General features: G+C 33.2%; 2 protein-coding genes across 10 annotated transcripts; one reads left to right on the forward strand and one right to left on the reverse strand.

Moving 5' to 3' along the window:
* The first annotated feature begins 7,140 nt into the window (after positions 1 to 7,140).
* Positions 7,141 to 13,899, forward strand: LOC105640928 (cellulose synthase A catalytic subunit 2 [UDP-forming]). Its single transcript, XM_012225338.4, has 14 exons — positions 7,141 to 7,801; positions 8,377 to 8,572; positions 8,666 to 8,901; positions 9,065 to 9,161; positions 9,257 to 9,431; positions 10,155 to 10,421; positions 10,496 to 10,841; positions 10,966 to 11,103; positions 11,225 to 11,350; positions 11,438 to 11,650; positions 11,740 to 12,013; positions 12,220 to 12,416; positions 12,511 to 12,861; positions 12,969 to 13,899. Exons 1-14 carry the CDS (start codon positions 7,721 to 7,723, stop codon positions 13,548 to 13,550), a joined length of 3,279 nt encoding a protein of 1,092 aa, XP_012080728.1. The 5' UTR covers positions 7,141 to 7,720; the 3' UTR covers positions 13,551 to 13,899.
* Positions 13,900 to 14,093: 194 nt separating this feature from the next.
* On the reverse strand, positions 14,094 to 23,221 carry LOC105640927 (uncharacterized). 9 transcript variants are annotated; one of them, XM_012225336.4, is made up of 13 exons: positions 23,006 to 23,221; positions 21,132 to 22,704; positions 20,452 to 21,060; positions 20,293 to 20,343; positions 18,759 to 19,925; positions 17,506 to 18,246; positions 16,846 to 17,295; positions 16,228 to 16,641; positions 15,681 to 16,130; positions 15,140 to 15,457; positions 14,972 to 15,034; positions 14,606 to 14,854; positions 14,094 to 14,521 (listed from the first exon to the last, which is right to left on the reverse strand). In XM_012225336.4, exons 1-13 carry the CDS (start codon positions 23,117 to 23,119, stop codon positions 14,292 to 14,294), a joined length of 6,429 nt encoding a protein of 2,142 aa, XP_012080726.1. In that variant the 5' UTR covers positions 23,120 to 23,221; the 3' UTR covers positions 14,094 to 14,291. The 9 variants fall into 9 exon arrangements, with proteins under 9 accessions (XP_012080726.1, XP_020537682.1, XP_012080725.1 ...); XM_020682023.3 differs by having other exon boundaries at positions 14,606 to 15,034; positions 18,762 to 19,925; XM_012225335.4 differs by having other exon boundaries at positions 14,606 to 15,034; positions 18,759 to 19,916; positions 23,006 to 23,220.
* Positions 23,222 to 24,648: the final 1,427 nt, after the last annotated feature.

The raw sequence follows: 24,648 nt of genomic DNA on the forward strand, positions 1-24,648 counted from the left end.
TACAATTGTTTCAATAAAATTTTTTAATTTCATTGGTTTGGTTCATAAGTGGGGTTATGGACTAGACTAGTTAAGTTTTTGTTTGCTTTTATTGAAATAAAATTATGGATCTCTCTCTAATTAAACCCTATTTTGATAATTGTTTTTCCTTTTATGATTTTTTCTCATGTGCAATAAAAAAAGTATAAACAAAGAATATGCCCAAATGGTCAAATGGACATGATCTTCTACCTTTAAAAAAGAAATAAAAATAGGGGAATACAATCTTAATTAGCTTTCCAAAATGCTAATCTTGATTGAAAAAAAAAAAAAGAAAAATTACATTATCTAAAAGGGAAATACTTAAAAGAAGATGCTTGTTCAATCCCACTAGTACCTAGCCAAAATAGAAACAATAAATAAAAGTGAGTGCATGACCAATTTGCCATCATAAAAAGGGTCATGGACACCCAATTGGATGGCCTTTTTGACATGCTCCAAGGGAGGGGACTGTTTCCCTTGAAGTAGAAACTACACTACTAGCAATTTTGGTCAGCTAAGCAAAAGTCTAAAAAGGAAGAAGAAGAAGAAGAAGAAGAGGTATCAAAGGGACAATTTTGACAAGTATAGGGTTGAGTTGCACAAAAGAAATCTAGTTGTCTAATGCTATGTATGGTCCAATTCTTCAAAATTATTGATTCTTTTCATTGCTTTTTCTTTCATATGAAGTGTTCCATTGCCCAAATTTCAAAAAAAATAAAAAAGTGTCTCCCATTGCAAAAGATTTTATTCTCAAGAAAAGGAAACTGTGCCCCTTTTGATGGTGAAGTTTGAAGACAAAGAACAACCACATATAAGGGATATTGCCTAGTCCAATGGTGAAACTCTTAGAAACTAAAATGGGGATGATGATAATTTTAGTGTTTGGACTTTTCAATTTCTTTTATTTGAGTGTCTGATCATTTTCATTTGAGTATCTAAACGTTTTAAAATAACCGATTGAGTGCTTATTGTTGATTTTGTTTATCGAATTGCTGACTTCAATATTGCAATCCTTTTCTCCTAAAAAAGTGCTCTAGTTCTAGTATAATCTATTTTTTCATATTTTTAATAGAAAAATCAACTCTCAAAAGAAAATAATTAAATTAAGCAATTAATTATGATTAAAGCCACACACTTATATTATAATTTAAAGATGGAGTAGATATAGATTATTAGAAATAAAGCTCAATCAACTCCATTTATTTTTTTTAAATAAAGCCTATATTTTTAATATTTCTTTATTTTCCTCATAAAATCTAATTTGAACCCGCTCCGTCGTATCACAATGCAGGATAAATATATATTTTATCTAGCGACTTAATTATGGATATCCAAAAATCTACTCGTACCTGATTCGTTAGCATCCTAATTTTACTATTTCAAATATCACCAATATAAAATTATTGTCTGTACTACTTGAAAAGAAAGAAAAAATTAATTTAATTTTCTCCTAAAACGTACATAATTGTGAAGAAGCAGAAGAAGGGTGAGGAAACTGTCGGTGCAATACATTTGTTGTTAGGATATCCATTCAGTTGAAATATGCACGTAAGGCTTTTTTCACACCATACATGTCACTATTGATGGCTGTCTAACATCTTGACAAACCCTATAGTGAAAATGAAATCTCAACCATACATATGATTCCTAATTAACTTTTTTTTTCTTTGAAAGGATTTCTAATTAACTTAATTGGTTTATTAATTTATTTAATCAAAATATGAACCTAGATTTTGTAATTAATAGTGATTTGTTATCTATTTATAACATATTAATTAATGTAGTTGAAACTATGAATCTATTAAGTAAGACATGAAATTAATTTTTGGATTATATTAGAATTCTAAACGGGTTAGAAAGTTTATTTTCAATTGAGACAAACAGAAATTAAAAATGACACATTAACTAAATCTTTAGATGTTCTTGTTTTTGTTTCATTCCCAAATATGTGCTGACTTCTCAGGATGGTGATTGTACTACCTACTCATATATATATATATATATATATATTTTTTTTTTTTTTTTTTTTTTGAAACTTGAATATTTTCTTTTTAACTTTAATCTAATGGAGGGAGCTCCGTCTGTTTTCAGAAAATAATTTATTTTTAAAAATATTTCAAATGACTTATTATTAAATTAGTGGTTGCAATATTTCTATTGTTTGGTTGCATTATTGAAATTAGTTATTGCAATATTAAAAATGAGTTAAAAATATTAAAATATTTAACTCATAATACCATAATAATAATATAATATAAATTGGGTATTTTAAAAATTTTATAATTAAATATGAGAATAATGCAAAAAGTGGTAAATTATGAAAGTCGTTGATCGATGGTGGTGGCCGGTGATGAACGGTGAGTGGTGGTAATGACTAACAATAATTAACAAATTAAAAAAATATAAATTTATAAGATTATAATAACTTGCCAAAGTAAAAAAAATGTTTTATACTTTTGAAAAAGTTTCTTATTTTTTTTTTTTTTCTAAAGATGATTGAAGTTTTATATAGTGGAAAATTCAATTAGCTGTCGATTAAGTGTGCATGCACAGGACTGACTTAGCTGCCACATCAGCGAAAATTTGATGAAAGAGGGATGGAGTGCGACTGTAAAAATAAATTAATACAAGGTATCAATTTATACAATTAAAAATTGAATAAAATTGTAAAAAAAAATTGTCTTTTCTAAAAATATAAATAAAATTTATAGAAGAAGGATTGCACTTTGAGTAGTTTGGAACGTGAAATCAAATTTACATATATATTCTCTCCTATTTCCCTCCATTTAATATTTTGGTTTTTATGTATAAAGTTTTATGAACTATAAATTTTTTTTTATTTTTATCAGAAAAAAAGTAAAATAAAACAACATTTGCTATTAAATTTTTTATTAGTAAAGCATCTAGAGATCACCCGCTTGCAATGCCAAATTTTTTTTTAAATGGAAAAAAAAAAAGAAAGAAATATAAATATTCATATACACACATCTATTTTTAATATTTTTTTTTAAAAAAAAAATTCTTTGGATTCTCCCACTAATATCATAATGTGCTAGAACATATATATGTATAATTGGCAAAGGGCTTTTCTTTATTCTTAAATTACATGATTTATAAAACTAAATAAATAAATAAATCACAACCACTCTTTTGGAATCTATTATCCATACATAGAATATATATGACAAAAGAGAAACAGAAACAATCATTAGTTGCTCAATCACTTTCTTTATCATAACCCATGATAAGATTTGAGATTAAGTGTATTGGCTTTATTCTTCTTCTCTTCTTAACCTGGAATTTATGGCTACCGACACTTTTTTTTTTCCCCGAAATAAATAATTTATTTAGATGGAATTCATACCAAATTAATAAAATTAAAGACTTTTATTAAAACGAGATGTTTCTAGCTATATACTTAAAAAAAAATAAAATATTTTTTGAAAAATCTTTGTTTTTATTTGTTTGGTCCATAAATGGGGCGGTTTAGGTAAATTTTTTCTATAAAAAAATTATAGATACTAATTACATATTAGACGGACTTTTTATTTTTTTAAAAAAAAATTGATTTGTGAACAAATCTCTTTTATCTGCCAATTACTTAATAATTTATTTTTTTAATATGTACAAAAATTAAAAATTATTTTTTAATATTTTACTTTAAAAAACATAAATATACATATCCATTTACTAATCCAACTATGATTATTTTAAACATAAGTTAGTTGCAACATCAATGTGGCAATATTAGAATTTAGTTGCTACTTAAATTTATATTACTTGAAATGCTAATGCACGTTTTATTTATAAATATATATTAATAGATAGATCTAAATCTATGGAAGAAGAAATGTCAACTACAAATTAATCAATTATAATACGAAAGCTCAAGTGGGTGAACTTAAACTTGAAATTGAAAGTTATTTAATTGGTATTAAATAATTAAATGATTCAAATAATTTATAGTGTATCTAAAAATACATTTACTCCTTTTATAATAAGCACAATACGATATATTTATCGGAAAATATTTTTGACACAATTTATGTCCTTAAACAATTTTTTAGCAGTTTAGATATTATTGACGTCATACTAAGGATGTAATTGTAAATGAGTGCAGATTGTGCCATTTAGCAAAATTCTTTATTTATTTATTTTATACCAAATGCATATAATTTATGAGTTTAAAATATAAAGTCTTCTTTCAAATAAAGAAACCAAAGAGGCTTGTTTTTCCTTTTCAGTATAAAAACCCATTAGACTTGGCTAAATACAGCTTATGCAAAGTCTTTCTCTTTCCTTTTTTTTGGTGGTTAAAAAATTCCAAAAGCAAACCTTTCAAAAAGAAAATTATAGAAGCAATTACTAGAGAAAAGGAAAAAGCACAACAAATCAAAAAGTCTTGAATTCGAACCTGAGGAATGAAGTTCCTTTAAATACTCGGAAGGATGGCCTTTTGTAGACCTGAGCTAAGTCAAATCTGAATTAGTCGGACCAGTGAATTTTGAATATTGAAAAAAAATACAATAGAGTTTTAACATAAAATGCTTCCAATCTTTTTGTCTGTTAAAATTAAATTAATACCCTTACTAAACAAGTCTAAAGAGGTTCTTCATCATGTGTAGCCACTGGTCTGATTTGAATCAAAACCAAATTGAAAAAAGGCTTGGACTGTCAATCCAAAAATATTGATCTTGAATCAAATCAAAATTGATTAGAAAGCCAAGTTTTGGCCTATTCCATCAAATTCCACAAAAGTTTTTGGACTGAAACTGATAGTATCAGTGCTTTTGGTGATCTCATTTTTTTTTAAAAAAAAAAACTAACTTATGAGCCTAACAATCAAAAGGGTCGTTTGCGTCTTTTCTTATTTTTCTCCATTTAAATTAAAAAGAGGTCGAATTGAAATCGAAATCAGAATCGACTTGAATCATAGATAAGAAAGGAAATTAATCCAAAACCAATTAAATTGGAATCAAAACCACAATTTTAAATATTCAAGTAAGTCCTGATTCCATTTTCCTTTCCCAAATCACTGATTCAATGAACCAACCATTCTTATCCTCAATGTTGAATCTTTACATTCAACAATCTCTTAAGAGTTAAAATCTCATCATATTGATTGTAGTACAATTGCATTAAAATTTCATTAATAAGAATAATTCATCACTCAGTAACAAAATATCCCCTCTGTCAAGAACTATAATTCATTTAAAGTTTTTGCACGGGATTGAAACAATTAATTCTCCTAAATTATAATAAAGCAAATAGTAATCTGATCAAATTATCTTTTATCTCAAAATTAAATTTTATTTATAAAAGTAGTTATTGTATCAAATGTAACATTGGAAAAACATCATTTAACATATAGATTAATCAAAGTAAAATATCCAAATAGTTAAATGTAAAATGTTTATCTTTAAAATCTCATATTTAAATCAGATAAAATATTAGAAATTATGAAATTTGAGAGAATCATCCTAATTATAGAACCCATTTCAATTCTTAAAAAAAAAAGAAAAAGAAGAAGAACAAGAAGAAAGCATACATATTAATATATGCTTGCACAGAAAAAAACATAATCAATCAAGCTAACCAAAATTATATATAGATTATTACTTTTTTTTTTCCTTTGTAAAATAATTAAAAAAAAAAAAGACAACATTTTCTATGTAGAAAGCTAAAAGCAAAGGTGCATTCCTTGTATGCATAACCTTAACATCCTTGAGTATTAAGTAATAACTACCAATTACATTAACCTAAACCTTGAACCCACATTAACATATTATATATAAAATAAAAATACCCATGCGCACCAATACAATACTTTACTTCCATGCCAAGCTATACACATAACACTTATATAGAAATAAAGAATAGAACCCAAAAAAAAAAAAAAAAAATGAAAGGAAAGAGCTTTTTGTTGTTTATTATTTTGTTATTTTTAGGAATAGCGATGTAATACATTTTGTTGCAATTACTTTTTGTCAATAAAGTGAGTGAATTAGGTATTCAGAACAAGCATTCAATTTGCTTTCCTCTTCTGTTACAAAGGCATTAAAACGTATACAGATACAAAAACAAAGAAACGTTTCCCACAACATAAGGCTATTTTGGTCGCATATGAAATCATTAGAGCAAGAAATTAAATAATTTCCATTTATTGCAATACAATAGAAATTTAAATGAAAAATAATTAAATGAAAAAAGTGATTGCCAAGATTGACATTCAAGTAATTAAAAATGATCACTCTAAATTTTGAATTCTTAACCCGTTAATTTTTAAATCAAATTCGCTCAGAATTTGAGATTTCTTGTATGAATAATGTGAGAAGACTAATTAGACCATATGTAATTAATAGATAGAACTCTTTTAAAATTTGTTTAAAGATGATTTTTAGAAATTTTGCATCTTTCGTTTTGCACTCAAACCTGAGATTTCACTTCTCAATTTTCATATAAAGAATATAAAGAATGTGAGAGAATTACTACATCTCATTAATAAATAAATCTCTTTTTTTTTAAGTTCTAAATAAATCTCTTTTAAAACTAAGAATTTATAAATTTGTATTTTTGTTGTATAAAATTTTAGTAAATTAAAGATTTTTTGTATCTATTTTACCATTACTTTTAAAAAGTAAACTAAATATATATCAAATATATTTTTTTATATCTATTTCGTGCCAGAAAACACCATTTTCACGAGCCACACGTGGCACTTTCGTTCTGATATAATATAACTCGTCTTTGAAAAGTGAAAACAAACACATTCTCTTTTCACTCTTAAAAAAAAACTATTATCTCTCCTTTGACTGCTCACAATACAGTTGACCGGCAACGCAAATTACAAAAATACCCATCAATCACCACCACAATACCACTAGCGATGGAGTACCACCCTCTAGTCCCACCACCGGCAGCTCTGTTTTCACCATTGTAAAATTGAAATTCTGGGTCCCCATCAAACATCATTTCCATTTCTTTATTTAATCCAGGTAGAGTATTTATACCGTATGTGCATATACATACAGTGAGGTAACTCCTCAGTCCTGATCTCTTCTCTTGTCCCCGTCTCTATCTCGTCTCCTTCTGTGTTGAACTGCATTTTGTTAGATTCTTCTCTTTCTCTTTTATTTTTTCAAATTAAAAATAAATAAGAAGACTTTCTCTTTCTCTCTTTAAAAATTTACTTTTTGTCTCTGTAATTTTATATTCCAAGAAATGAACAAAATGGTGTCACAGATCAAGACCAATGACCTTAACACAGAGAACCCGTCTAGTGGAAAGCTGGGTCTTTGAAGAAAGGAATCATTCACCAACAAACGCTAACAAAGACACTGTTGTTATTATTATAATTATTGTTATTGTTCTTTTTTTTAATAAAATACTTTTGTCCAATTTCTCATTTTCTCTTATTATTTTATCGTTTATTGGCATTTCTAAAATTCTTTTTCTATTTCTTTATCTCTCCTCTCTTTCTTTCTCTCTCTGTCATTAATACTATAATGGGATGTGAGGTTGTTTGGTGTTTCTTGTAACGGGAGCCTACAAGAGTGGGCTAAAGCTGTGAAAGAGAGCGAGTGAGGGAGAGAGTTAAAGAGAGCTTTGTGCTTAGTGGGTTTTGAGTGATGAATGAAGAAAAGGGGTTGATACAGTGAAGGTACTGAGTTGAGTTTCAAAGCTTTCTATTTTTGGCTTCATGGAAACGAAAGGGAGACTCATTGCAGGTTCTCACAACAGAAACGAGTTTGTTCTCATCAATGCTGATGAGATTTCAAGAGTAAGTGCTCTTCAGATATCTGCTGTTGTTAAACTTTGAAGAGTTTTAGCTTCAGAAATCAGAAATGTGTTGGTTTTGAGTCTTTTAAAGTATTTCTTTAACCCATTCCTACGGTTTGAAGATATCCATTGGCCCATTTTGAAGTTATTTACGCGGTAACAATTGATTTTGTATGAAGCTCAATGTTACAAGTTGGTTTCAAAGCTATAACTATTGTTTTGTGATGGTTCCCCCTGTCCTTTTAATCCAATGCCTCATTCGATACCTTTTAAGTTTACTGTTGACGAAAAATTAGTAGTTTAAACCATTGTATTTATGCAAAATATGCATTTTCTTTTGTTTATCCATGTGCTAATGTATGTTTCTCAAAATTTTTCATCATCAATTAGTTACTGTTTTTTCTTCCTCTTTAGTTTCTAGATTTCAGAGCCAGTCAATACAACTTGGTTCTGCATGAATAATCTGATTACAAATCCTTGAGTGAAATGAATCGTTAAAATTCACTTTTGTAACTTTTGGTTTGATGCTCTACAATCTTATTGAGTTTATGTTGACACGGTGTTTTCCAATTGCAGGTGACTTCTGTTGAAGAACTGAGTGGGCAAATTTGCCAGATCTGTGGGGATGAGATAGAGTTTACAAGAGATGGGGAGCCTTTTGTTGCTTGTAATGAATGTGCATTCCCTGTTTGTAGACATTGCTACGAGTATGAAAGAAGAGAGGGAAACCAAGCCTGTCCTCAATGCAAAACCAGATATAAGCGAATTAAAGGTTAGTCTCTCGCTTGTTTGTTCTGTTGTTCATTTTGTTTCTTGCCACCCGTCATAGCAGTTTAGTGATTACTAAAAACCTGAGCTATTGCAGGGAGCCCTAGAGTTGAAGGGGATGAAGAAGAGGAAGATATAGATGATTTGGAGAATGAGTTTGATATTTCTGCTCATGACAGAAGAGACCCTCAACATATTGCTGAGGCTATGCTCTCTGCTCACCTTAATATCGGCAGGAGTACACATGCAAATGTTTCAGAGTTTGGAACACCATCTGAGTCGGATTCTGTTTCTGCAGCTCCTGGGATTCCTCTCCTCACTTATCGTGAAGAGGTGAATTGTGTTTTTATGGAAGTTTTCTTCTTTTTTTGGGTCTTCAATGTAATTATTATTTATAACTCATATTTTAATTTGTCGTTGGTACTCTATTCTTGGAATATAATCACAATTTATAGCTAGCTATTCATTTGGTGTTATTGTGACTCTTTTGGTGTAGGATGTTGGTATTTCCTCTGATAAGCATGCCCTTATTATACCACCATTTTGTGGGAAACGGATTCACCCATTGCCATTTCCTGATTCACCAATGTCTTGTAAGTCTAATATTTCTGAAATTCATTTGATTCTGATTGCTTTTTAGATTTGTTATTCCCTTGCTTAGTTTTGCTTACTTTGTGTGATGCTGCAGTACCACCAAGGGCAATGGATCCTAAGAAAGACTTGGCAGTGTATGGGTATGGAACCATTGCATGGAAGGAGAGAATGGAGGAGTGGAAGAAAAAGCAGAATGAAAAACTTCAGGTGGTTAAGCATCAAGGTGGAAAGGATGGTGGAGATGAATTGGATGATCCTGATTTGCCAATGTAAGTCATTTTCTCAGCTTTCTCATTGAATTGGCTGAATTGTATCTAATTTATTGCAATTAAGTAACTTAATATCTTTTTCAGATAGCTTGAACTCCATGCATGTAAATGTGTTGTATTGGCACAATGCTATAAGTACCAGGTTTCACCATGGATGTGGGGCTGCAAATGAAACCTATCAGAATGTAAAAACATTTGGATATGACTGCAGGCTTTTCACAACTATGCCTTAGCAATAAAGCTGTAATGTAACTGCAATGAAACTGACAAAATGAAGATATTTAGTATCTCATAATAGTACGCACTATGCAGGCATACTGCATACTTGTGTGCGTTTGTTAAGCAAGACATTTTAGGCACCAAAAGAGTGCAATTAGGCATGTCTTTGGTATATGTGCCCAGAATTTATTAGATTAAATTCTTGCACATTGCAAAAGTTTGCCTATCATAAGTGGCAGGATTCTAGACATTACCTAATTCTTGACGTAAGAGTGGACTTAATTGTAAATAAAGCACAATAGAAACCAAAAATTCATATAGTTGATCCCAACTTGTTTGTGATTACGGGTTGGTTTTTGTTTTAAGTGGCAGTATTCTGCAATTTCATTGCTTAAACTGGTCTAGGAAGCAAAGATCCAATTTTTTTACTGTGTTTTTTTTGTTTGAATTGATTCTGCTAATAGTCCATTTTATAGCAATTAATTTATTTATATGCTTTGGTAGGATGGATGAAGGGAGGCAGCCTCTATCAAGGAAGTTACCGATCTCATCCAGCAAGATAAATCCTTATAGAATGATAGTTATTCTCCGGCTTGCAATTCTTGGCCTCTTCTTTCACTACAGAATTCTCCACCCTGTCAATGATGCTTATGGATTGTGGCTAACGTCGATAATTTGTGAAATATGGTTTGCCATATCTTGGATATTTGATCAGTTCCCTAAATGGTACCCCATTAAGCGTGAAACATATCTTGATCGATTATCATTGAGGTAGACATTCTTTTCTCTCTGATGGTAGCATGCGTTGGCAATTTCACATTTTAATGTTTAAGATTTGTTAACAGGTATGAGAAAGAGGGGAAACCATCTGAGTTGGCTGCTATAGACATATTTGTTAGTACTGTTGATCCTTTGAAAGAACCTCCACTCATTACTGCAAACACAGTTTTGTCCATTCTTTCTGTAGATTATCCAGTAGACAAAGTTGCGTGCTATGTCTCAGATGATGGTGCTGCCATGCTTACCTTTGAAGCACTCTCAGAAACATCCGAATTTGCAAGAAAGTGGGTCCCTTTCTGCAAGAAGTTCAAAATTGAACCCAGGGCCCCAGAATGGTACTTTGCCCAGAAGGTTGACTATTTGAAAGATAAAGTAGATCCAACATTCATTAGGGAACGCCGTGCCATGAAGGTTTTTGGATTTTCCCTTTAGAGTTTGTACAAATGTTAAATTACTCTCCTGGATATAAACATCTTTGGTTGTCTCCAAATAATGATTTTTTTTTTCTTTTCATTGGTTCCATGTGTTGGTGCAGAGAGAATATGAAGAGTTTAAAGTTCGAATAAATGGATTGGTTGCCATGGCACAGAAGGTTCCTGAGGATGGTTGGACAATGCAGGATGGGACTCCTTGGCCTGGGAATAATGTCAGGGATCATCCTGGAATGATTCAGGTAAAGAAGTTATTTGAATGTATTCGTTAGTATCATGCGTGTTCCATGTTATGCATCTGGCTCAACCTTATACTAAGATGATGAAAATTTTAGTGATCTAAAACTCATTATCTCTCTTCAGGTTTTCTTGGGTCGTAACGGTGTTCATGATCTTGAAGGAAATGAATTGCCTCGTCTAGTTTATGTGTCTCGTGAGAAGAGACCAGGATTTGATCACCACAAAAAGGCCGGGGCAATGAATGCTTTGGTAGAGCTTCCTCCCTCTCTAACTTATTCGGCCAGTTTATCAATGTTTTCCCATATCTAACTGTTTTGTTTTGGCTGGTTAATGAAGGTGAGGGTATCTGCAATCATAACAAATGCTCCATACCTTCTGAATGTTGATTGTGATCACTATATAAACAACAGTAAGGCACTTCGTGAAGCCATGTGCTTTATGATGGATCCAACATCTGGAAAGAAAGTATGTTATGTACAATTTCCTCAAAGATTTGATGGGATTGACCGTCATGATAGATACTCCAATCGGAATGTTGTATTCTTTGATGTATGTAACTATCTCAATACTGCTGTATGGTAAACACAAATATACCTGTTTTATTGTCTTGAGGAGACTGATTTTTTTTATAATTGCAGATCAACATGAAAGGATTGGATGGGATCCAAGGTCCTATATATGTTGGTACTGGATGTGTCTTCAGGAGGCAGGCACTTTATGGATATGATGCGCCCATCAAGAAGAAGCCACCAGGGAAGACGTGTAATTGCTGGCCAAGATGGTGTTGTTGCTGCTGTTGCAAATCTAGAAAGAAGAAGAATAAGAAAGCAAAATCAAATGAGAAAAAGATGAAGAACAAGGAGGCTAACAAGCAGATATATGCATTAGAAAATATCGAGGAGGGTATTGAAGGTGAGGGTATAAAGCTTGCTGATGAAGTTGACACCTCTATATAACAAATGAGCTTTCCTTCACACTTTGGCACCTCTTAATTCGATCTTAAATTTTCTCGACTGAATTAACTACATTTAGCAATTTTACTTGGTGCTCTTTTTTTTCTCTATGGTTTTACTGATCTTTAGTTGTATGTTTATATAGTAATTGCATTTTCAATGCAGGAATAGATAATGACAAATCAGAGTTAATGTCCCAAGTAAAATTTGAGAAAAAATTTGGACAGTCACCAGTTTTTATAGCATCAACTCTCATGGAAGAAGGCGGTATTCCAAAAGAAGCAACTTCTGCATCTCTTTTGAAAGAGGCTATTCATGTCATTAGCTGTGGATATGAAGACAAAACTGAATGGGGAAAAGAGGTACATATATGCCATAAGTCAATATTCCAAACTCAATGTTCTGTTTCCCAAGGCTTTCTTTAAAGCTCTTGTATAAATTTTAATTATATTCTAGGTCGGGTGGATCTATGGTTCTGTCACTGAGGATATATTGACAGGCTTCAAGATGCATTGCCATGGTTGGCGATCTGTATATTGCATACCAGACAGACCTGCATTTAAGGGATCAGCTCCAATAAACCTTTCAGATCGTCTACACCAGGTTCTCCGATGGGCACTAGGTTCTGTCGAGATTTTGTTGAGTAGGCATTGTCCAATATGGTATGGATATGGGAATGGATTGAAACCGCTGGAGCGCTTTTCATACATAAACTCAGTTGTGTACCCATTGACATCAATTCCCTTGCTTGTCTACTGTACATTGCCAGCTGTTTGCCTTGTTACGGGGAAATTCATTGTCCCTGAGGTATTCCCTTTTGTCACCAACCTAATGTCTTTTTATTTCTAAAATTTAAGCTTAGTTTCAGTAATTTGCAAGATTTCCTCACGAATATTGTCTACATGTGAATGCAGATAAGTAACTATGCAGGTCTCATTTTCATAGCCCTCTTCATTTCCATAGCTGCAACTGGCATACTTGAAATGCAATGGGGAGGTGTTGGCATACATGACTGGTGGAGAAATGAGCAGTTTTGGGTGATTGGTGGAACCTCATCCCATCTATTTGCTCTTTTTCAAGGTCTGCTTAAGGTCTTGGCAGGTGTTAATACTAATTTTACAGTTACTTCTAAAGCAGCAGATGACGGGGAATTTTCCGAGCTCTACGTGTTTAAATGGACATCCCTGTTGATCCCTCCCATGACCTTGCTTATCATAAACATAATCGGCATCATGGTCGGAGTTGGAGATGCCATTGGTAACGGTTATGATTCATGGGGTCCACTCTTTGGTAGGTTATTCTTTGCTGTCTGGGTCATTGCCCATCTTTATCCATTCCTCAAAGGACTGATGGCGAAACAAGACCGGGTTCCCACCATTGTTGTTGTCTGGGCGATACTTCTAGCTTCAATATTCTCACTTTTGTGGGTTCGGGTCAACCCATTTTTGTCGAAAGATGGTATTGTGTTAGAAATTTGTGGGCTAAATTGTGACTAAGGTACATGATATAGAAGGTTAGATTTTGAGTTTAAATGTAGAAAGTCATTTTAGGCATGCATAAGAAAGCTATATTTTTCATGATAGTTGAAAGGCATCCTTTAAAACAGTTTGGTTCTTCTTCAATAAGCTCTCGAGGAAAATTAGGGTGGGGGGTGGTGTAGATATAAGGGCATAGACATATAGTCACCTGTTTTGCCTATTTGATATTCATTCTTTTGATACATGTGGATTTTCTGGTTGCTATTAGTTCTGTCTGTAATTTCAGAGAACAAGCTTTCACATAAATTATATACCATAATCCCCTTCTCAAGGAAGAACAAATACAAAATTGCTTCTTTTCTTGGAACTATCCCTCCTCAGAAATGGATTGAGTTTTATATTTGTCCGAATTTATGTTCTGCGATTGCCACGTGCATGAACAATTGCTTCTAGAAATAAATCTCAAGGAGAATCATAACTTCAAAAACTTTCAACTCTCCAAGTGCAACCAGAAATATCACATACACTAGTTGCTTAAACTTAGACAAATCAAATGCTATATGGGTAAATAAAACGTTTAACTTCAGTGTCCTATGGTTTCGTTCACATTAGTTTCTGAGCAACTAGAAACTATATATGTTGATCAACTTGTTCCATACCTTTCTTTACAAATAATGCATGAGATATGCTGATATTAAGACAAAAAGAAACACAAATAAAAGAGTAAATAAAATATCCAATGAGCAAGAACAATAATTTCTATTTCTTGCTAATATCCTCCAGAGGACGCCTCTTTATCAAGGTCTTAGGGGCTGTCAGACTACCAACTTGGACCTTCTTCATGCTCAGTGCATTCTCGTTAATAGCACATGAGTCAAAAACCTTTTGGGGTGTTCCTTGAATAAAGCCAGTCAAGTTCCTCAATGGACTTGCCTTTTTAGCTGATTGAAACATGCCTTGGCAGCTTTTACCATCTCCAGCAGTGAAGTCTGACAGAAAATTCATAACATGTTAAGGAACAAGTGCAAACTGCAAACAAAAGAAAATAAAATGTTTTGGTAACGAGTTTTTACCTTGACCAACCCCAGAAGATAGCACTGCAGATTGATGATCCACTTTCGTTTCACCTATTTCTGGGACATCCTTTACCAACTTCATTTCTTCCTCACTTTCACCAATAAGATTAGCAATCAGATCTTCTTTTAAATTGCTTGGATCGCAATCCAGTGTTTGCTCAAATAAAACAGTATCATGAAAAGCATTTTCCTTGACCTCTACAGGTTCATTTTCTTGTAAATCTTTGTCCTGTTCAAAATTGTTCTCTGCAAGGTTACTGACTTCCATTAGATACTCAGGTTCAGTTTGTTTATCTTCAATGACTTGTGTAGCAGAGGATTCAATAAAAATTGCATTTCCAGGCAACACTCCAGCATCCTTACTTATCAAATTGATTTGTGGTGCCTGCTCACTTTGCTTTTCCTCATATTCAAAGGCTTCATTTTCTGATATTTAAAGAGATGAAAAATTGTTAGGGACTGCAAAACCAAGCTTCAATAACATCAAAGGATCTATACTGGACTCCTTTACTTCAGGCATTATGTACCTACCATTTAAGGGAGAACCACTAGAAGCAGATATAATCTTGCAGTCAGCCACTGCCTCATTTTTGGTAGGAATAGCGTTTAGGTCTTCAAAGTTGGGAAATAGTTTTCTTAGAGTTAAACAATCATGAACATCCATTAAATCTGCTCCACTAGCTTGACAGTCGTTAAGTTGCTCTTTAGCATCCTCCTGGTGATTTCTTGCATTGTTATCTAGGCTTCGACCATCTGTAGAATCATTTAGATTCTCAAAAGCTATCAGAGCTCCATCATTTTCTCCTGCTATAATTTCTTGATCCTTCAACATTTGATCCTCGAGCTCTTCTGCAATGCACACTTAAAATGTTTATCTACAAGAAAAGTTATTCACATATGCCAATTAAGAACTATGGTAGAGTGAAGCTAAGTTAATTTTATCATATTTTCTGTGATTCTATCTATCAAATTGAAAGCAGGTATTACAAATAATTTCTATGTGAATATTTTCTTGTGCCTAAATCCAAGAACAAAAAAAGATAACACGAACTTCAGATAAAAAGGGTTGTACCTTGACAAACCCCAGAAGATTGGTCCAGTGCCGTTTGACATGTTTTTGGCAAAACATCTGTCAACTCTGTTGCTTCTCCCTCATTTTCAACAATGAAATTGGCATTTGACTCGGTCTTGTCCGATCTATTTTCTTGAAACCCAGAAAAGATAAAATCTTGCATGTCATCAAAAACGTTAGACACACTAGCCTGAATCTGCGGCTCTTTAGCTTTGTCAAAATTAGCCTCATCTGAATTTGGAAGGTAATGGCCTTCTATTTGATCTTCACATTCACCATGTTGGTCTTCAGCAACTTGTTTAGCAGGTGAATCGATAATCATTATTTTTTCTGGTGACTCTCTAGCTTCCTCACTTGTCAAATTGACTTGTGATGCCTGTTCTCTTGGTTCTTCAATATCATATTCTTCTCCCATCCCGAAAAACAAATTCAGCTCCAGGGCTTCATTTTCTGGCAGTTTGGATAGCAAAATTGTTAAAAATTGCATAACCAAGTCGTAATAGCATTAATCTTTTATTGACCTTTAATTAAAGCATTAAGTACCTACCCTTATAAGAAGAAGCTCTAACTGCAGAAATAGTCTTGGAATCAACAACAGGCTCATTTTTGAATGGAGAAATTGCATCAGGGCTTTCAAAGTTGGCAGCTTTCTTAGAATCAGTAACAGATGGAAGCTCATCTTCAAGCTCGTTCAAACAATGCGCTTCCCCACCCTCTGCAGAGTGGATCATATTTTTATTATCACGTAAGAGTTTGTTTAGAATTACAGAATCATGATCATCCGTTAAAGCTGTTTCAATATCTTGATGCACATTAAGTTGATCTTTCACAGCCTCCTGATGATTTCTCACTTTATTTCCTAGGCTTGAACCATCTGCAGGATATTTTAGATCTTCACAAGCTATCTGAGTTCCACTTTTCTCTGTTAATAAAATTTCTTTATGCTCTTGATCCTCAAACTCTAATCAATTTTACACATAAAAAGGATATCTCAAGTTAACAAAGTAAGAAAAATATTAGCCTGCTGTAAAGCCAACTCAGAATTCTGGTAGTTAAGCTAAGTTTATATCAAGTTTCTAGTCTATCAAATTCAAACCAAATTTTGTAGAAAAAGCTCCGCCAATATACTACTTTGAAGAGACAATAAGGTGTTGGGATCAATTACCATGAAATGCTTGAGAATTCTTCTGTGTAAAAGAAGTACCTGATACAAATTCAGGTTTACCACAAAAGTTATCAGCAAATAATAGAATTTCTGCGGGTCTGCTGCCTTCCCACTTGCTGCAACTTGATAGTATGGACCCCACTGTTTCATGTGATGTGTCATCTGAAAAAACTGATAAAGCAGTTTCTCCAACTGTTCCTACCTCTTCTAGTTCGTCAAACTCTCCAGGGGTTGCCGGGCAAACTTTTCTGCCTTCTGCATATGCACCATTATCACTGATGCCTTGATGCACATTAAGTTGTTCCTTAGCGACGTCCTGATGATCTCCTACACTGTTTCTTGGGCTCAAACTATCTATAGGATCATGCAGATCCTCACAAGCCATCTGATTCCTGCCATTTTCTCCATTTATAGTTCCACCATCCTCCATCACTTGATCCTTGACCTCTTCTGCATTTCCCACAAAAAAAAGTTCATATCCAAATTAAGAAACCGAGGATATTGTAAACATATACTGTAATACTATTCAATAATTCACGTAGTGAGAAGCTAAGCTGATATCAAAATACTTTCTTTATCATATTCAAACCAATCTTCTTAGATATAAATCTCTTCAAAATAACACGTTCTTGCAACACTACAGTAGGAGGTATCACTTACCATAAGATCCATTTGTATTCTGCTGTGTAATAAAACCACCTGAAGCAATTTCAGTTTTCCCACAATAGGAATCATGTGATGCATCATCCGAAAAAACTGACAAAGCAGCCTCTCTAACTTGCACATCTTCTTGTTTATCAATATCTCCACAGGTTGCTGTGCAAACTTCTTTATCTTCAGAATATGCACCATTTTCGCTGATGCTTTGAAAACCAGAAGAGGAAATATTGTTATCAGGAGAACGTTTTGCAATGCACTTGTCTAAATCATCATTTTTCTTATCATTAACTTTAGGAGCATCTTCACAAATCCCTTCACGTGCAGCAGAGAGAGAATTATCAACCCTCTTATCCCCATGATTCTGAAGATAAACAAAATGTTGCTTGGCAGAACATACTTCATTAAACCTATCCCCAAATATGGGTTCATCTGTAACAGAGCGGAAAACCTCAACAAAATTCATTTCAGCAACTTTCCCAGCTTTCTCAATATTGGTAATATCTTCTACTGGCACATTACGCTCAAAATCCTTGGCTCCTAAGTTTTCCCCTTCAGATTTTTCAACTACACCTTGTTCTGCATGCATTATCTGATCGGAATCCTTGCTTCCTGAATTGTCATCCAAGGTATACTCATCAGATTCTGCAAATCTCCCTTGTTGTTCTCCATTCCCTTGAATCAAATTGGACTCCCGCTTAGTGAACATGGCAGATTCAGATTGAATCTTGAAGGACGTAACTTCTGCCCATCCAAGAGATATAATTATTAGTTAGGGGAATTCATGCCATTTTGCATCAAATGACTCAAAGGAAGGAGAAAAAGAATAGGTAAAATTTGTATACTTGTCAAAACTGTCCAACAGAATCTGCTGTTAAGAAACAAGGAGTTTTATAACAAATAATATGGATGTGCATCACTGCATTCCAACAGAAATACAGTCATTCTATTCCCAGATTATTTTCCTTACGATGCCCTTGCGGCTTAAAGTTGTTGTCTAGCAACCTGTTGGATAGTTATTCAAAGTATTTTTCCCTTCAGTCTGTCTCAATCCTAATGTAGTTACCAAATAGGTTGTCTACTAAATTCACATAGGGAAAGAATAAATTAACTTGCTTCAATTAATAAAAAAAAAAAAAAAAAAGAGACTAAGATCAATACTAATTACTTTTAGACAGTTTCAGGTAAAAAAGAAATTCGCATTCTAGGATCATCATAAATTAAATGTTTCAGAGAGAAAAGGCAAAGATGATAACCACGGTATGAGAAAAAAGTATTCTCAAATTCCTTCTCAGCATCACTGTTGATGTCCTTAACTTCAAAAATGTCATCTTTTCTTCCAAAATTTACCCTTGTATGTGCAGCTTTGACATCCGCGTTCAAATCTATAAAATCACCTGTGCCAGACTCCATGACGTATTTCTCTCTGAGACTGTCAACATAAACTGCCTTGCCTTCAAATTGACTTTCCGTGTCCACGGCCCCACTATATGTCTTATCAATGCTCCTAAAATTAGTAGATGCAAGCTCATCCAAAGCAACCAGACTAGAATCTTTAATATTCAATAACTCATCTCCAAAGTTTGAAACCGTTTTACCGGGTACTGCTGTGCTATTTGATTGCATACCACCCGCAACCTCATCTATTGCCGCCTGTATGCTCATTGTCACCGTGCGTGTTTCTTCATCAGCTACTTCATCATTTTCACATAGACCATCACATGATTCTGGAACCCTCTTATCTTCCAAGTGCTCAACAATGAAATACTCAGAAGTTATAACCTTTAAATCTCTCTTTTCACATGACTTTTCTTTCTCCTCCCTCCTGTCAATCCTTTTGATGCTGACGGAAGACTTTGCAATCAATTCAACATTCTTTCCAGAAGATATTTCATTTTCTTGACAAGTAGTTTGAGACAAAATTTCATCAACACTGCCATTCACCTTTCTAACCACTTCCTCACTACCATCATGGTCTGAAAGCTTAGTTACCCAAGAACACTCTGCATTTCCCTCTCTTACAACCTCTTCACGCTGATCTGCATTCAACTGTCCTTCCACAACTTTACCACTTCTGTTTACAACCTCTTTGATAGAATTAATACTCCACTTCCCCTCTACAGCTGATTCTTTCTCAGAAGGCTGTTCTTGAATAATTGGTTCGGAGGATGCTTCCATTGAAAATGGTTGACCACCATTACTGTCAAAATTAACTTCTTTTCTCCCAGCCATGCAATCTACAAAACCTTGTTGACAGAAGACATCATCATTATAGTTCTTTGTTATTGCAGTATTGCTCTCTTTTCTATCTTGCACTTCTTCTAGATTAAATTGAGGTGAATGATCTACTAGTGCTTCTTCCAAAACATTCTTTTCAACTTCACAATTTGAATTAGCCATTCCTGTATTCTCATCTGCAATATCTACAAAGTTGTAACATATGAATTCGAGTAAGCAGGAGAGAAAGAAAAAAAAAAAAATTCTATAGCATGGTTATAAGTGATTAAGAATGTTGTCAAGAAAAGTAAAAAACTTGTGGTAATGTTGTTTTCCGTTCTCCAAAAGAAAAAAAATTTTGCATGAGAACTAACCCAATGACAATTAGAACGAAAGCCCATCAAGTTATAGTATGAAGTCTTACAGAAGGCAAATCTTAGATTCTCTTGCCCGCAGACATTGTTCAATAATCCTTTTGAAAATCTTAGAAATTTTTTTATGTCCAATTAAACATTATTAGAGAACCACCAAAAGAGTATCCAATTCTTGAAAAGTAGTAAGTACGGAACAAACCTTGTTGACGTTCACAGTTATCTTTTGAAGTTGTGCATCCAATATGAAGGGCTGCAACAAATGTAACAACAAGCATTTTAAAATAATGGTCCATTACAAGACAAAGGAAAAAGCACATTAAACGATTCAAATAACATATAAGAGTTGATGGATTCTTACATTTTAAATCAACACTGGTAGTAGAAAAATTTTGATATTCGTTGGTATCCTCCACTTCTGGTGTAAACAGATATGTAGCTTTCCCACATTGATGTTCATTTGCGAAACTCGTTCTTGGTAGCTCAGCAGCATCACTGGCATTTCCCTCTTCATCAACAAATTGGATAACACTGTTCTCAGAAGTAAACAAGCTTGCTTTCCCAGTACAAGGTACCGCTTCATACTGAAGTTTATCTGTTGTATCATCGTGTTCAGTCTTTTTGAGAGTATCGACTCCATCTCCTTGACCATGTATTTTTCCAACTGCCGTAGAAGAAACATCACCATCACTTTCCAGGAATACATCTTTTGTGCTCTTTGTAACAATATCTGTTCTGACTGCTGGTAATGAACTCCCGTTATCATGAACTATTTTCTGCTCAATTTCTTCCGTTGTATTATCCTGTTCAGTTCTATTTAGGTCATGCACTCCATCTCCCTGAATAGAGACGCAATCAACTTCAGTTGAGTGATTAATGATACCGTTAGTTCCATCGTGCCCATTCTTGCCCTTTATTATTTCCTCTATTGCTGACTCTTTCTCCGATTCTAAGGAATTGAAGCTTTCACCTATAGATTAAGAACATAGTTAGTAAACACTAAAGACATTCAAAATCATCCTTTCATAGAAATTCTGTTACCTGCAAAAGCTGGTGGATTTGCACTTAAGAAACCATCAAATAGCAAAACTACATCACAAGTTTTTTCTTGAACTCTGGCAAATTTAATTTCAGCTGAATTATTACCAACTAAATTTGCACTGCTATCAAACGTTCGAGATGATTGATCATCTGCACCACCATCGATACAATCATTTGAGATCGATTTTCCTCTGTCATCCTTCAAATCAATGTTCTTCTCATAAACAACCAAATTATTATTAGCAACTGTTGATGTTTCTTCTGTAGAAGCACTTGCCAACTTGATTGGAATTGCAAACAAAGTTTGCTCAGAATCTGTTACAATACCTATCTGTTCCCCAGTGTCAGATTGCAGAGCAATATTACTTTTTCCAGTGGATTTGCTTTTGGCTTCCCCTTTCTTCCCCAAGCTTTTGACATCTGTCATAACCGATCCAGAATCTTCACTTTGTGAAGTTTTACTAAATGTAGTTTCTTTTATTACAATTGGCATATTTAATGAGGATTTTTGCTTCTTCTCAACAGATTCAGAAGCAAATCGTGTAGAGAGTCTAGGAGGTTGTCCAACTAAGGGTTTATCCAAAACCATGGACGTTTCCGTCTCGTGAATAGCTTCATGTTCAAATTTTCTTTTCCGCCGCCCAAGTCTAGCAGCAACTTCATTCATTTTATCAGTGATTGCTACTGAACTGCGTCTAGTAGACCTCCTTCGAACTTCATTAGTCAAAGAGGCTTCTCTTCCTGAAACTTCTTTGTTTAGTTGCTTCACTTTGCCAGCAAGAACAACTTTTCCTGTCCTCTCTTCAACAGTGACAGAAGAAGAGTTCAACACTGCAGTTTTGCGCCTCGACCTCCGTAGGCCAGCAGCAGGGAGAGAAGCCTTCTCAATATCTTCTCTAGTTTGCAAAGTAGCTTTAACTTCATTAGCTACTTTCAAATCTGTATTTCTCAATCTCTTTCTGTCCTCCGTGAACACCTTTTCTCCATCTTTTCCCACCTTATCATTAATGCAGGCAAAAGATTTACGCCTAGAACCATTTCTACCTAAACCCTTTGAAGATTCGTCCATAACGCCAATAAATTCATTTTCACCGCCAATTACACGATCATTCTTTACAGACTGCCTTTGAGACCGTCTAATCTTACCCACGACTTCAACTTCAATAAATTCTGCATCTACAAGGTTGCCTACATTTCTTTTTGATCTCCTAACACTATGAGGCTCTTTAGATTTCTGCTTCAGACCATTTCTCCCTATCCTCTTTAACTCACTCTCAATCAAAGAATTAGAGATCTCCTTATTAACCTTTGCTTGAGACCGAGTGACTCGACCTACATTTCCAACTTTTTCACTTGGTCTGCCCCTCTTCTTTCCCGAACCGTTATTAGAAGGATTGCTCGTTCCTATTTCCTTTAACTCGGGATTAGCCAAGCTTGTTCTCCTGGTCCTTCTGCCTCCTATTCTATACACTGATGGTTCATATTCGCGTATTTCGTCATCAGGACTGAACCTGACTTCCTTTTTCCTCTTTACAAGTTCCCTATCTTCCCCAGAAATGGGTTTATCGTTTACCTGTGTACAATTTAGAAAATTGCATATCTTGCTATTAATCAATCTGAATAGTATTTAAGTTATATATATAAAAAGTGGGACAAAATTTTTAATTTTTTTTTCAATATATCATTTTGCAAAAGATAATAGAATTTAATTAAATAAAGAATTGGAAAATATAAATCTCGATTTTTCCTTACCCTCTAATCCATTTCCATAGCAATCAAACAGAACAAACAGTAATAATCACTGAGTTACTCAATAATAAGAAAAATTACAAACAAAGAAACAAAATTTAAATAGAATATGAATAACGTCAAACCTTTAGAGTCAAAGTCAAAGAATCCGCCATTTGAATGTTGGTTTTATTTGCAGGTAAACCATGTTTCTTGCAGAGAGCCTGCAATTCCTTTCTCTTCAAAGAATGAAAATCCATGTTTATTTTTTGAAACTCGAATTTCTCATCGGTTCAGGATAATTAAACTTAAGTAGGTGAAGAAGGTAACTAAGTCCTCCGTTGGGAATTTGAAGGTCTGTTAGTTTAAATTCAAAACGGGGAAGTTGTTCCCGCTTTTGGAAATTGTATTTGTTCAATAGTTGTGTTTTTCTTGTACCACTCGCTGTTGTAGATTTTGTATTAGCTACTCGCTTCAGTAGCCTGCCAAATCAATTATTTTAAGGGTAAAATGGTAATTCTGAAGAAAGATTTAGTCTAGTTTGGTGAATTTCAACGTTGAGTTACTTGGGTGATGTAAAGCGCATGGCTATGCGTATTCCTTTGGATGGATAAGGCGCTTTTTACAGGTTGCCACGTGCAAGAGCTTATTTATTGAATTATCGATTTCTCCTAGTCCTACCGGAATCTTGTTCGAGAAGTATGTTGGAGTGGCACGTGCAAAACACGTGCTAACTAATCACATTGTAAATATTACTAGTAAAAAATTATTTTTTATCTTATTTCACCTAAAAATGTTAGGATATAATAGTAATTAGTTAATGAGTTAGCTTATATAAATAGGTTATCAAATATATACTATTCTAATTTTCGACAAATTTAATATATCATTTTATTATTCTGTTTTACTTTTTTTTTTTCTCTCTATTTTCCCTTCCCAATCACTTTAGTTAGGTTGTTTCCTAACATAAAATTGATTAAAATTTTATTGCAAATGCATAAAATACCTTTAACCGGAGTATGTATTAATGGTGTAATATACTGAATTTTATGAGGACTTATTGTGTCCCTCAATTAAACAATGCATACTTATAAAAATTACTCTATTAAACATCATATTTAATTAAATTATATCAATTATACACTCTATGGATAGTTAAAAAAACTGAAAAATTATATTTCAAAAGTTGTACAAATCGTATATGTATAATATCAATACTTTGTACATAAAAAATAAAAATCTTAAAAATTATTATTACTAATATCAAGAGGGACATAAAATATGTAAAATTCACAAGTTAAAAAATCTTAAGTACTCTACGAAATTAAATGTGTCATAACAATGAAATTGCAAAGTTTAAAAGTAAATTTATATATTTAACGTAAATTTTTATAAATAGAACCTTGATCCTAACATATATTAACTACAATTATTTTATTTTATTTAAATTAAATATACTATATCGCATAAAGATACTTTTTTTAGTTGTAACAAATTATAATCTCATTTTCCTTTTTTTCATTTTAAAAGAGAAAATCGTTATAATTTCTTCTTCTATTTGTAATTATTATGCTTCTGTACCAATAGCTATTACTTATTATTAATAAAATTTTTGAATAAACAAAATCATTAATGTTGTTATTTATGTTAATTGGCAAAACCATTAAAAAGAAGCGCATCCCAATTTGAAATCAACTCAATTTAATGAAATAAAATATTATTTTTATAGATTCCACCGTCTGCAGCTTGGTTAGAGTAACCCAAGGACTGATGTGGTCAATATAAATGA

This window comes from Jatropha curcas, chromosome 9 (assembly GCF_041381405.1).
Source record: "Jatropha curcas cultivar XTBG-Jc1 chromosome 9, XTBG_Jcur_1.0, whole genome shotgun sequence".
Classification (NCBI taxonomy): Eukaryota; Viridiplantae; Streptophyta; class Magnoliopsida; order Malpighiales; family Euphorbiaceae; genus Jatropha; species Jatropha curcas.

What these genes read in the sequence shown, in the direction of transcription:
- LOC105640928 (XM_012225338.4), top strand. Translation starts at nt 7,721, where the DNA reads ATGGAAACGAAAGGGAGACTCATTGCAGGTTCTCACAACAGAAACGAG. An exon ending in TCCTGATTCACCAATGTCTT is followed by an intron (nt 9,162 to 9,256) that starts GTAAGTCTAATA and finishes GTGATGCTGCAG; the next exon opens with TACCACCAAGGGCAATGGAT. An exon ending in GGAATGTTGTATTCTTTGAT is followed by an intron (nt 11,651 to 11,739) that starts GTATGTAACTAT and finishes TTATAATTGCAG; the next exon opens with ATCAACATGAAAGGATTGGA.
- LOC105640927 (XM_012225334.4), bottom strand. Translation starts at nt 23,119, where the DNA reads ATGGATTTTCATTCTTTGAAGAGAAAGGAATTGCAGGCTCTCTGCAAG. An exon ending in GAATTCTCAAGCATTTCATG is followed by an intron (nt 16,642 to 16,845) that starts GTAATTGATCCC and finishes AAAATTGATTAG; the next exon opens with AGTTTGAGGATCAAGAGCAT. An exon ending in ATCTTCTGGGGTTGGTCAAG is followed by an intron (nt 14,522 to 14,605) that starts GTAAAAACTCGT and finishes ATTTTCTGTCAG; the next exon opens with ACTTCACTGCTGGAGATGGT.